Raw genomic sequence first — 13,188 nt, 5'->3', positions numbered from 1 at the left:
AACGTCGTCGACTTTGGCGCGAAGCTGGGAAGTGCTCAGAAACGCATGCGCAGTGAGCATGTCACGCAATCTAACGGCGGCGTCGTGCAAAAGTCGTCGATTCGTAAGCTCCCTATTATAAGCTTAAAAACTGATTTTGAATTATAAAAGAAAACGGAGGCGATCCATCTTTGACCTACTGCCAGAATGGAACCCAGACCACGTCGGTGGGAGCCGAGCCCGGAAACGTGAACAAGAGAAACGGTCGTATTTCAACGAGGTTTAAGTTCAGGCTCGAAGCCAACATCATTAATTAGTAAGGACTCATAAACACATCAACTACAAAAATAACTATCTCACGCTAAAATATAGACATTCGGTAAACACGCCTAAGAGCCAAGAAACGCCTTGTGGAACCTAAGAACTACACGAACCTCGATCACAAGATGACCACGACACATAAAAATGTAGATAGTTAAAAAAAAAAAAGGTTAATATTTCTCACCAAAAATGTAGCAAAATATTCGTGATGAACCAGCTCGGCTCATCAGCAATTAAAGCATTGTTTCTTGTTTTCTGTACCTTTTCATGACCAATTTCTACAATAGTATAATAAGTCAAAGATCTTCTCCAGTACAGCTCTTAGTTCCTGATTTAATGCCTAAAACTACTAAGCATTTTGAAAATTTTTCGTGCGCTGTGTCTTTTTCCTTGCAATTGTCCTTTTCACTCCCATTCACTCGCTGGTGCGTATTCGCCTTCAAATCTTTAAGCATTCAAAACTTTCACTATTACATGTATGTTATTATGAGTCCTGCGGTGACTGCTGTTTAAAGAACTTTGCAACCTTGGCCTCAACACAAGCTGCGTAGCCTTCACGATGATAGGCACTGAATGTGTCGGGAGTGAAGAACTGATTAGCCGTGATGTGATGAGGAAACTTTCCAAGCAAATAATCAGAAATGCAGTGCGAGCTGCCGTAATAATGGCAACAGTGACAGCAGCAAAACGTCAGTCTGTTCGCTTCAAGATCGGTTAACTCGGGGCTTTCCCCCCACTTTTTGTGGTCGGGATCATCTAGTTCGACGCCAAAATGTGTCCAAGGTTTTGGTTGCTCGGTTTTTTCTCTCTCTAGTGGTATACTCTCAGATGGGTGTCTGGGTGCTACAAAGAGTATTTCGCCATCACTTAGTTTGTTGTCAGCCTTGTCATAATATTGAACTTTGAACTGGTAACTTCTTGGTCTTTGCTCTGACTTCATTTTCAAAAACTTTACCCTGATGTCTTCGTTGATGTCTCTGCCGCTAGTTCCTTCAAACGAGCAATGGAGCTTCTCTCTCGCCAGATTGAGAGCAGTCAAAAGCGATTCCGCGTACATCTCATCACCAGGGTTACAGGAACCATCAAAGATGACAATTTTCTTCAGCTTTTTGTCAAGTAGTGGAAGCAAGGCGAGATTCTCGAAATGGCCTCCATCACTGAGTCGCAGTATTGGCGGAGGATGTGTACCAACGTTATTGATGCTTAGAAATCCGCGGATGAAGCGAACAAAGAAGGTATGTCTAATCCACCAACTAAAGAAAAAAACGCAAATTATATTACATAAGGTATGATGGGCAAAAGAAAAAGAAAAACGTGAGGACTTGGAGCTGACTGGCTCATAGCTAACGGAGCTTATCCCGGTTTCTGTAGCATGAAGCAGTTAGGAGTATTTCTACTCCCCCCTGGACGAGATGCTAGTCCATCGCGGGTCACTCCCTCGCAATTTATTAGGTTTCCCAACAATTCGCCGGTACCCATTTATACTCCTGGGTGGAGAGAGGCACTGTGAGAGTTCAGTGTCTTGCCCAAGAACACAACACTGTGTCCCCGGCCAGGGTTCGAACCCGGACCGCTCGATCCGGGGACGAACGCACTCACTATGAGGCCACCGCGCCTCCAAAGCGAAGGTCAACGCTATGGTACAGATAAGCGGAATACTTAAGTAGTTTTAAGCAACGATTTTTTTGTATTACTTTGCCTCTAGTGAGTAGAAATGTGTAAGTTAGTGTAAAGATAACGGTCAGTAATTGCTGTTCTGATGGTAGCGGTAATAATTATAACAGTAGTATTGCTGGCAGGTAAAGGTAAAGTCTGCATACGAGCTAAGTGGCTCATCAAGCCGGAGCATATCCCGGTTTCAGTACGACAGCGACTAGGAGTATTTCTACTCCCCCGTGGATGGGATGCTAGTCCATCGCAGGGTTACCTCCAAGCATTAACTTCGCCGGTACCCATTTATACACCTGGGTGGAGAGAGTCACCGTGAGAGTAAAGTGTCTCGCCCAAGAACACAACGCAATGTCCACGGCCAGGGCTCGAACCCGGACAGCTCACTCCGGAGTCGAGCGCACTAACCATGACGCCACCGCGCCTCCTAGTATTGCTGGTAGTGGTTGGTAATGAAGGTGGGGATTGTGGTGTGACAGAAATTGCCGCACTGCTGCCTAAAGTGGTTGTTTTCCTGATGATGGTCATTGTCATGGTGATAGCGATGGTAACTGACGAGCGGTTTTCAGTTGAGTGGTGAAAACCAAAAGCAAAGTAATTATTATTCTGGCCAATCAAAAAGGACACAGCCAATCCAGTGAACCAATCAAAACTCGAAGTCGTCTGCAGCAGACACAAAGCGCGGGAAAACGTGTATGAGCGAGTCGCAATTGGTTCTGGTTATATTAACTTCTCATTGGTTGAAAAGTGGCACGAGTGTTTTTTTAAACGAATCACTTAATACAAAACCAAAGAAAATGCAATTTACTTTCAACACTTAAGTGAAACCCGATCCAAAATAAGTGGTGACAAAGTTATGATGCATGATCTATTTTGTGCAATTGTAAAGAGTATGGCAATATTGCAATTTATTAAAGTAAACAATGTATTGTAAATAGCGTAAAGTGAAGGTGGCGTACAACTTGAATCCTTAGCAGTGTGTGTTCAATAATATATACAAAAATGATCCGCAATTAAGAGCACCTGAGGAAAAGTTGCCATCTTCCTGGCTCCGTCGACCCCGTCTTTGCCATAGCAAGCCCAGTCAGTAACAAAACAACTACAATGTGAACCAGCACCAAATATTCCACCCAGTGTTTACTGTGTCCCACCCAGTACACAAATGGTAACGCTAGAAGAGGAATTACACAGCAGATCTCAACCAGGGAAGGTAGTACGTACTGCAAGAAAAAAACCACACACATTTGCAGTGTTGATGAGTCAGTGTTTCATATATATATATATTGAAGACAACGTTAGCTGTGACAAAGGTTGTTGATAATGATACAGTTGAAAGGTTAAGGCCGGAGAGGCTCCCATGCAAAAAGGACGTTTTATAACCCTTAAAAAGTACGACAAACACCCGTTCTTTTTATAGGAAAGGCCAACCCACGGAAGATGAAAATGACACCTTTAACATACCTGCTTTATCTTTCCAGCTGTGCTCTCTCTTTGGTCTTGACAGTGGCGCTGATCACTTACCATCTCATCTCCCATCCCAATTCCCAGCAAGTTCAACAGGTCCAGCACCATATCCAGTCCATTCTCATAACTCCCCATGTCGTAGCTAACAGCAGCTCCAGATGTCGCCATGGCAGTGGACAACCTCATGTGTTTTGGCTCAAAACGTCGGCTCAATTCAGATGATTTTTCCCAATCACTACCAATAAGTTTGACCCCATTGGGTGAAAATGCAATCAGCTGATGACTTGATTTGGCACCACTGCTAGTCTGCCAGTTGTTGACTGTAATGTTACTTATAAATATGGGTAAAACATCCTTGAGATCGTCAAGATTCAGTTCTTTGTTTGCATCTTCCCCCTTGATAAGATCATATATACCTTCAGCTGGTCTTACACAGTTAGGGAAGACATCTTGCCATCGGCATCTTGCTGTGTTCTCGAAGAACGCGTCAGACAGTCGATATCTGCAAAAAGGTAAAAAAACAAAAAAATGTGCTTGTTTCATCCACGCCTTGACAATGAAGGAAAGTCTGCTTGGTCAAGCCATGTAAAAATAACGAGCTGCCATCGCTAGTTCTCTGTTATTCGGGAATGTTTTACATATGTTGTGCTAATTTGAAATACGATGGAAGTGCGCTTTTTATCGAGGATTTCGTTTTCAAGTTCCTCCTCTTTATGCCGGTTTCAGATTCTAGGCGTATCTCAAGCTCAATGATACCACACCGACTTGACTGCGTATCATTAGTAACCACTCCTGGATATTGTCCTCTTCCCACCCCTTAACGAGATATTTTGCTTACAGCGGTCACTCCTCAACTTTCTAGTTTCAGTCATTACACCTGGAAATGGTATAGAAAGAGGTAGAGAACAACAACATCTTGTCTGACTTTTATCTCAGACTTCTAAGAGTCTCTGGACTGCATTAATCTGACAGCTTACCAAAAACTGTTAAAAAACTGACGTTATATTCTAAGTATAACGTTAACACAAACCTGTAGTAGATGTTAAACAAAGATTGGTGAAGGGGTCCAATGAATGGGAACAGTATGATAGCAATAGCACAACCAATCAAGATTGGATAGAACACTTCATCTGAGTATGGCAACGCTCCGAACAAATCAGTCTTGAAGACTCTCCAGCTCACAAAAAGTGTGTAGGCATAGAAAAAGAGGAATATAGCAGCAACGTTACGGACGATGGGAAAGAAAAATGGAAGAAAAAGAAAAACGATGAAAACCAAAACCTTGATCCAGGTTCTTAACGGCCACAGGAAGTCATGTGCAACCCAAGGAAAAAAGGTCAAGGCAAGCACCAGTCCACTGAGGATGGAGAGAAATCGAAACAGGTTTTGCCATTTTATCAAATCTTTTATTCTTGACAGGATAAAGAAAAAAACCCAAAAAGCAAACGTTATCAAAAACAGGGCCACTCGTCTGCCGGGGGGTTGGCAGTCATCATAGAGCTCCAGTATTAGGAATGAAGTCTTGGCACCCACGGTGACTGAGGGAGCACAAGTGCTGTTCTCTCTTAAAATCCCACCAAAAAGAACGTCTACAAACACAGCTAAAGGAAATGCATAAGGTAACCACAGGACACATGGCAAAATGATCACAACAAAGATCAAGAGAAGAGTGAAGATAATTGACTGGCAAATCCCCCACCCGGGACTTTGCCAATTGCACATGTACCCAGCATTGTTCCGCATTTTCTCAAAGAATCGTTTTTGCCACACCTCATCAGGAGTTCCTTCTTTTGGACGTTGTTTCCAGTCAAGAAAAGCCGCCCCAGTGTAGCCCCCTCCGGAAACACAGCTCAAATATTCCAGAGGAACGCCATCTTGTAACATTCTACGCAGAGCACCAGAGCAAAATGCAGCAGACCGAATGCCTCCCCCGGAAAATGCAATGCCAGTGGTCTTCTCTGGGTCCGGAGGAATGGACCCACCCTGTTGGATTTCAGAGTTGGGATCCAGACTCTGCTCGAACGGTCGACCATCAATACAACCACTGGGTGTTCCAGGACGGGATGTCTTCTTAACAAGTGGTTCATTAGAAGGGATGAGATCAACAACTATCTCCTCAGGATCGATCTGAACTTCGACAAGAGTACCAGCCATATCTGAAAGTACAAATTAATGACATATCGATTTAGCCAAGCCTAAAAGCGGAGCTCTTCAGGGCTGGGTTGTTGAAAGCCCGATTAAGCAAATTACCTAGGATGAGAAAGAATTTTGATTTGAGTTTTGTAACTTTGCGGTGAAGTTTTCTGTTTATATTGTTTGGCCCTTTGTTTTGAGTTTGAATAATCTCAAACTACATTAAAGCAGTGAAAAACATTTTTATACTTCGGTTGACCTTTTCCTGGTTTAGCGTTAACCGGCTTCCGATCAAATCATCTGGCCCTGATTACAATATTAGTTAGCCTTGCTTGAGCCTGCGATCCAATCCAAAACCATAACATTAACCCAGCGCTCAACTTTAAGAAAACATGTGAGCTCGATGAGCACTGAACTTGAGCCCGCAATATTGTCACATGACACTGATCAGTGAAAAGCTTGTTTTGACAGGTGTCAATCGATAACATAGATGTCCAATGTCAAGGATGTAAGCCGTAACCCAAGTCAAATATGGTCAATCAATTTCCTTTGTTTGTGTCCTCTAAACCTCACCGGCAAGCTGAATATCTTTAATAAATCAAAAGTTGGCTCTATTCAAGACTAGAGTGCAGAAGTCATAACCTATTTGAGACCAAAGTGGTCAAAATCGACACCCTATTTTTGACCAAAACGACTACAAAACCATACCCTTTGGGACCGCACACACGTACACAGCCCATATAAGGGGGTAACCCCCCCCCTACCCCAGGAAGTATCCAACAGACTGTTCTAGAAAAATACTCTTTAAGAAAGCACTGTTACTTATGCATATTCCCACAGCATTTTGTTGTTCCCCTGGAAAACTTCCACTTGTGTTTATTAAACTCGATTGAAACACTGAAAAAGGTTTTCATTACTCAAGCTAGCAGCGGACATTACAGCCTTGCCATTACGGAACACACCAGAAGTGAACAATGTAATATTTGTGATAAGGATTGTGATTAGTCGGGTTAATATTGGCCAGGTAAATAGCCACAGAATACTGCATGGGGTTAGCTTTTTTGGAAGTTTCGGAATTTAAATCACGCAATATTATATTTGTATTAATTTAAGACGCAATGAACCATAGCGAAGTATCCATGCCTCTCTGCATGAACGTACGTCTTCTTTAGTTACGCTCCAGTTAGATGACTGTTAAATAAGAGCTGTACCTTTATTTAACAATGTTTATGCAATATTTTTAGGTATACTTCCATGCGACCTTTTTCCAAAATGCCAGTGTCTGTTTTAATTCTGTCCAGTTTCGAAGAAATATCGAAATCTTCCATATTCTAATTGTTCCTTCCCTATTTCTTCGTTTAAGTTATAGAATTATTATTTGTTTTGTTCTAAAACTTTAACTTAATCCCATTCTCTACCCGAAAAAATGACACAAGATTCATGATTTGATTTTTAACGTAACCATGTACGGTAAGCAATAGGTGTCTGTCTGTAAAGAAACAAGGTTTTAGACAGCCGTGAACAACTAATTTAGATTAGCATAGATCTTTATAAATAAACTGTGTTCGCCTCGATCAATACCACTTATTAGAGCACGCAGAATATTACTTCATCAAGACACTAAATGAACAATGTCGTTAACACATAAGACTTACCTTAAGACGATGTTAACAGACTGAGACGCAAATCAAAATGAACGATTCAACGTTCCAACCACGCTTTCTTGAAGAATGATCGAGCGCACGACTAGACTCACGCGCTTTGTCTATCAGACATCGCGTGACAGTGACACAATAAGGTCTGAGCGGGGCGTGATCGGGGCTATTTTGCATATTTCTTTGTTCAACAAATAAAAGCCACTGATTTATTCGGCGCAGTCAGCCATTGAGTCTGACATCCAATTCAACAAACAAATAGTAAAGTATCATCATCACCCCAATGATGATAGTTAATTTTGTATCTGGAAGCGTGCGACGGGATTGTTCATCGAAGTGGCTTGTTAAATACACGATTTTCAACACGTACCTAATCCATATTTGCTCCTCCCCCTTTCCCAATTGCAACCCCCGGAGCCAACCCGAACCATGACGTTGATATTGACCTAAGATTTCATCAGAAAATAACAGGTCTTTACATGCATCGGGCCTTTTAAGTCGTGGACTCGCGAAGCGTAGAAACGGCTATCGTTCGGGTTCAGAATATGCAGATTTCTCACTAACTAAAATAACAGGTCTTTACATGCATCGGGCCTTTTAAGTCGTGGACTCGCGAAGCGTAGAAACGGCTATCGTTCGGGCTCAGAATATGCAGATTTCTCACTAACTAAGATGTAGACAAATCAATAAAATCATAAATATTGTGCTGCAAGCAGCGGGTTATTTTTCCTTTTTTTTCGCGACCTGGTTAATCATCTTCAAACCCGTTCAAGCGTATACAGTAAAAATCCGCAAAGAAAAACCTAGAATTTCCGAGGTCAGGCTAACCAGGTTCTTATATTTCAGGGTAGTTTTTCACAATTCAGGCTGATTAGGTTCTTAACAGGTTCTTAAAGATGGTATATATTGCACTTTAGGTCTGTAACTTTATGGAAAACATATTTCAAGTGAAAATCAAACAAAAAAAATAATAATGTAAATCAGAGAAAACGTAATATACACAATAACTTTTTGTCAGAAGTTTCTCACACAATAATAATAATAATAATAATAATAATAATAATAATAATAATAATAATAATAATAATAAAAGAATTTAGACCATCTAAGTTGGAGTGACTTTTTTTGTATAAGAACCTATTTTTCTTTGCCATGCTGAACAGGTTCTTACATTTTCCAGTATTTAAATGCCAAATTTCAGCCTGTAGGTTCTTAAATCAATAGGTTCTCATATGCGGGTTTTTACCGTAGCAGCTGATCGAAGCAGACCTCTCCAATTTTTACGTTTGCGTCCAATACTTCTTCATAGTTCTTCTTTGATTTTTATTAGTCTCCCAAATAATCCCTCTTCTCTGAAGACAAATAAAAGATAAACCTTGACAAATCCAAGTGTAATTTATCAGTAGTTCTCAGTCACAAGTAGACAGCCAGCACTGGGTAAAACAATGACAACACCTCCTCGAAGTTTCAAGATTTATTTCCACTCTCATTGTGTTAGTACCAACTTGAATCTAAATTGAATAAATTCTTTAAAATGCAATCTCCCCTAGAATGGGCATAAAACAATATCTAACATTCGTTGAGCCCCGCTAAAATGGCTGACCTAAGAGAGTTCTAATGAACCGATAGACGCGAAAGCCTTTAAAAAGCCTCTATAGCGACACAAATACACTTGTTCAGTTAACAGTCTAGTTCCCAGAGTCAGCGCGCAACTGGTCAGCGGTGAAATAACGCTCATCTGCTGCCCATCTGCTGCTCTGAAAACAAGAATATCACTTGTAATAAATATACTATACTACATGTCAGTTACACGCTTACAACTGTTGCACAAATAAAAATCTGTAACGTTACAAAAATAATGTGATATAACAACTTCTGCAATTCCACTGTCGTTTTCAGGTCCACTGAGTAGCAGAAGATTTGAAGTTTCCGTTCGTTTCCCATCGATCAGGACTTAAAATCATTTTTCGAATTCTTTGTACAGAGAGCATGAAAATGTCGTAGTTTAAAATAAGGCTATTTAGTTGTAATTTTTATGAACTACCAAGTCACGCAATAAAATAAGTACAAAGCACTTGAGCGCTTAATAAAATGACTGAGGACTCCAAGTTTTGAGGTCAGGCAAGGACAAAAATGGTTGCAAATATGCTTTGTCAGAAAAAAATATATACTCGGTATCCCAATGGGTCCAGTGAGAGGCAAATAGCAAGATAGCTGCTGGTGTTGTCGAAATCTTAAAATTCTACAACTTATTGGACAACACTCTTTATCGTCTTAACAAGCCCAATTAAAGAACGTAAGCACTTATCACCCAAAAAGAGAGTGACCGAGCCAATTACACAAAGACTCACACACATAAATACAATACTTTCTGACTACTAGCATCGTGCTGTACTTTGCTACGTTATGTTCCTCAATATTTATCATTACACGGTTGCACTAAAATAATTAATGAGAACTGCAGATTAATTTACTAACTCCCTACCTACGGAGAGTTATCATAATTATAATAAATTAAAGTTAAACTTTTACTGTTGTGGTCCTAACTTAGGATGCTATGAACAAGAATCGCTAGTTCAAAGAGTTTTAAGACGAATAACCCTCGAATAAGAACTCTGCTAACTAGCGAAAAATCGAAGACTCGTTCGTGCAGAGCGAAGTGTTCCGAGGACATTCCGAGAGTCCGCCAAGAATTACCCGAGCTTGACTCTAGTGTCATGAGCCAATAATCTCGTGAATTTTATCCTGTATTCTCGGCACTTGACCAGATGCCTGCTCTGTCAAGCCTCGACCCATACATGCGTACAGTGTGGTAGTTAGCCGAGTCGTTGACGTCTTGAGAGCGCTGTTACCGGCTCCAGCGCTGCCATTATTGGCGTTGAGAAGATTCCACAGCAAGGGAAGAACATAGCGGGAAATAACTTGCGGCTTCCGTGCGTACACGGTGGGTACAATATCTAAACGACACAGAAACAAGCATTGCTATAAATATTTGTACTGGGAAAACGGATCGCAAAGGAAGGGAACATGTTTGCAGTTGATGTCATTACTGCAGTTGCTGTAAAAAGATTGCAAGATTTCTGAGGAGAATTAAGCCCTGACAGACCAATAAATTCTCATAACTGGCAAGGAAAGAAATAAAGAAAGATCGGTTGGGAGAATTGCAGTTTTGATATGAAACAGCAAATCGCGTACCTGCTAACTTATCGACCATGATCGGTTTTACTCGGCTGCTTCCATATTGTGTCGTAGTGCAAAATGGTTGAACGAGGAGAGTGTTGTCTGAGAAAAGACAGTAGAAACAAACAACGTTCGACACAACAAAACTAAATCATTCTTGAAATGAAGTAAATTATCCAGTGTACGAAAAGCGCGGGGACGGTCTCGCGAATCAAATACGGTTTGGATTTGTTCTATCACCTGATTGGCTGGTAAAACGACACCATCCTTCTAATTAGTTAGAACACACCCACTGGAAAAATCGCTCAAAAACAATGTTGCCTACTATATTTCGCACAAACCTAGCCCAACGGACTATGCCATATTTTGCGCGCTTAGGGACCGTTCATTTTTTATGAGGGAGGGGGGGCTGGTGGGATTTGGGAAGTACCATTTAAAAATCGCATGACCCCCCCTCAGCTTACCAATTTTTTCACATGGCCCCCCCTTATAGCGGTCATTTTTTGGGATGACCCCCCCCCCAAAAAAAAAAATTGAACAAACAATATTTAGATTTCAACTTTTTTAATATTTCTCTATTATCCCCCTACTTCACGTTATTGTGCTCACTATGAAGACAATATTTACAATCTCTATACGACAGAGAGCTGTTGTTTAAAAAACAAATCAAAAGAAAGAGAAGCCAATTTCGGATCTCCTAGTTATGGCTCGCCCTGAGCGTGTGGCATTTGGCCTCTCATTGGCATCTTCCTCATCTGAATTGATGAATGCAAGAATGACGTCTCTTGTGTCATCTTCTCCCCCAGAGTCAATGGCATCACTGTCATACTCGTCATTGTCACTTTCATCCGTTTCACTGCTGTCAGCACTTGCCCTGTTGTCATTTTGTGTCAATGTCCTGGCATTTCTCAGTGTTGGTTGGCCAGCTCTGAGAGGACTCTTCTGCTACAAGCATGAATGTCTTACAACTGCCTTTACTTTCTCACTCTTGCCTTGCTGCTTTTCAAATGCTGCTTCAGCCCGTGGTGGTTTAAGTACTTGTCTAGTTCTGGAACACGTAGCTTTTTAAGCTTGGTTAGATCTTCGCACAACTCAGTCCAAGGATAATCCTCCTCCCTACTTAACTTTGCCTTTTCTTCTGATCTCTTTTTCCTTTTAAATTCCAGCACTTCAAGATGCTGAAGATAATCCACCACAAACTTCGATTTGACAATAAACTTATCTGCAAATAGAGCAACGCTCTCTGGGTCAGATAAAACCAGCCTGCCACTTCCATGCTCTTTCTTCTTTATGTTGTTAACTGAATCCAATCGGGGAAAGAGCGCATTACTACATGAGCATCATGAAAGAGGCTCGTTCCAAAATGCGCAATAATGGCGAAAGCGACGAGTCGTTTAAGAAAAGGTTTACAGCTGAACGATGCAGGCAGTTTGACATCTTACATGCAAAAAAAGCAATTTTTCTAGGTGCGGATGGCTGTTCAGAAAGGGCGAGAGAATTTTTCATGCAAGGGTACCAGTTGAAGCCCACTGATGGAAGAAAACTGAACTTCTCCATCAAAGAGCACAGAGCAATGGTGGAAAAGTTGAATGTCATATTGAAAGATGTAAAGGAACACGATTCCACACTCTTTCAGTCCAATGGGCTTGCTTTAAAGCAGGGCGAAGAATTTGCCCACGTCGATATTTAGAAGAGATGGGCCATACATCGCACAGCTCTTGGAAGGGAATTATTTCACCGATGCTGCAAGCAGCAGAATCACCACCAACCTTGAGCGGAAAGTCAGAGATTATGTTTACACCTTCATGTACCCTGAAGAGTACACTCTGACGGAAAGCATTGCTGCTTCTTGCAGCATTGGTGAAAGAGACTCCCATAGCAGCACAAGCGGCGACGAAGAACTCGACGACAGCGGAGATGAAGATGAGTGCCAGTGAAAGTTGCATTCGAGAATAACAGTGTTAAATACTTCTTTTCAGTAGCTACAAATGCTTTTTGTCGCCAAACGTTTTTTTAAAGCAGAAGGAAAGTTTGTAATAAATTTATATCCTGCCTTCTATGTTTATTCTATAGCAATTTTTTTGATATTCAAACATTATGCCATTTTAAAGTTTTACTAAAATATTTCACGTGACCCCCCCTTTTTCCCTTATTTTTTTGGGATGGCCCCCCCTCGAAGGCCATTTTTTTTCGCATGGCCCCCCCCCCCAAATCCCACCAGCCCCCCCTACCTTATAAAAAATGAACGGTCCCTTATCTTTTCGAACAAGCTGTGGAAAACTGCAAATGAACATCCAGAGATGTAAGTACCTTGTAGTTTTCATCCAACGAGGTCAAAGGTGACACAGAATGAAATAATAATAAAAAAAAAACGTTGAAAACATTGACCAAAGGCAACTAGTCCGCGGAGATTACCTGTACAATCTGAGCATACGGCAATCCACCGTAGGAAAAAAGATGGCGGCTGTACATTTCACCACAATACCTTGCGACCCTAACACAGCCTATAAGGCACAAAGAAAGCCAAATTTTTGCAATGTTTGTCCTTGTATTAGGGACATTGTGTATGCTAGGTTTGAAGATTTTATAGCTCTTCTGTGCGTTTTTATGAACGTTAATGTTTTCGTGCGCTAAGAACTATGGGTAAATGTACCAGTCGCCATCTTTTTTCCTACGGAGGATTACACTTGCACATTTGTTATCCTACGAACAAACAACATTAATTTTGTAGCATATGGCCCTATTACTACTGTAAAAAGGTACCTATATATCTGATCAGCTCATCGAG

At 41.2% G+C, this 13,188-nt stretch overlaps 2 protein-coding genes across 4 annotated transcripts in view; both read right to left on the bottom strand.

The window, feature by feature from the left end:
- Nucleotides 1-779: 779 nt before the first annotated feature.
- Nucleotides 780-8,030, bottom strand: LOC145483933 (uncharacterized). 2 transcript variants are annotated; one of them, XM_081462503.1, is made up of 5 exons: nt 7,221-8,030; nt 4,463-5,588; nt 3,430-3,934; nt 2,992-3,188; nt 780-1,553 (listed from the first exon to the last, which is right to left on the bottom strand). In XM_081462503.1, the coding sequence occupies exons 2-5, from the start codon at nt 5,584-5,586 to the stop codon at nt 785-787; spliced, it is 2,595 nt and encodes an 864-aa protein (XP_081318629.1). In that variant the 5' UTR covers nt 5,587-5,588; nt 7,221-8,030; the 3' UTR covers nt 780-784. The 2 variants fall into 2 exon arrangements, with proteins under 2 accessions (XP_081318629.1, XP_081318630.1); XM_081462504.1 differs by having other exon boundaries at nt 4,463-8,030.
- Nucleotides 8,031-8,679: 649 nt separating this feature from the next.
- Nucleotides 8,680-13,188, bottom strand: part of LOC145483958 (TOG array regulator of axonemal microtubules protein 1-like) — an 18,081-nt gene continuing 13,572 nt past the window's right edge. For both annotated transcript variants that reach the window (XM_081462540.1, XM_081462541.1), the window contains exons 19-21: nt 13,164-13,188; nt 10,416-10,502; nt 8,680-10,177 (exon numbers count right to left, since the gene is read on the bottom strand). In XM_081462540.1, coding sequence (XP_081318666.1) covers nt 9,936-10,177; nt 10,416-10,502; nt 13,164-13,188 — 354 coding nt within the window. In that variant the 3' untranslated portion in view covers nt 8,680-9,935. The remainder of the gene's footprint in view (nt 10,178-10,415; nt 10,503-13,163) is intronic.

The sequence above is a fragment of the Orbicella franksi genome, chromosome 4, assembly GCF_964199315.1.
Source record: "Orbicella franksi chromosome 4, jaOrbFran1.1, whole genome shotgun sequence".
Lineage (NCBI taxonomy): Eukaryota > Metazoa > Cnidaria > Anthozoa > Scleractinia > Merulinidae > Orbicella > Orbicella franksi.
This window is presented reverse-complemented; position numbering and strand designations above follow the sequence as displayed.

Coding starts and splice junctions, on each gene's coding strand:
- LOC145483933 (XM_081462504.1), bottom strand. CDS start 5,586: ATGGCTGGTACTCTTGTCGAAGTTCAGATCGATCCTGAGGAGATAGTT. Junction 3,935..4,462: donor TTGTTTAACATCTACTACAG/GTTTGTGTTAAC, acceptor ACCTTTTTGCAG/ATATCGACTGTCTGACGCGT. Junction 1,554..2,991: donor AGATGGCAACTTTTCCTCAG/GTGCTCTTAATT, acceptor TTTTTTCTTTAG/TTGGTGGATTAGACATACCT.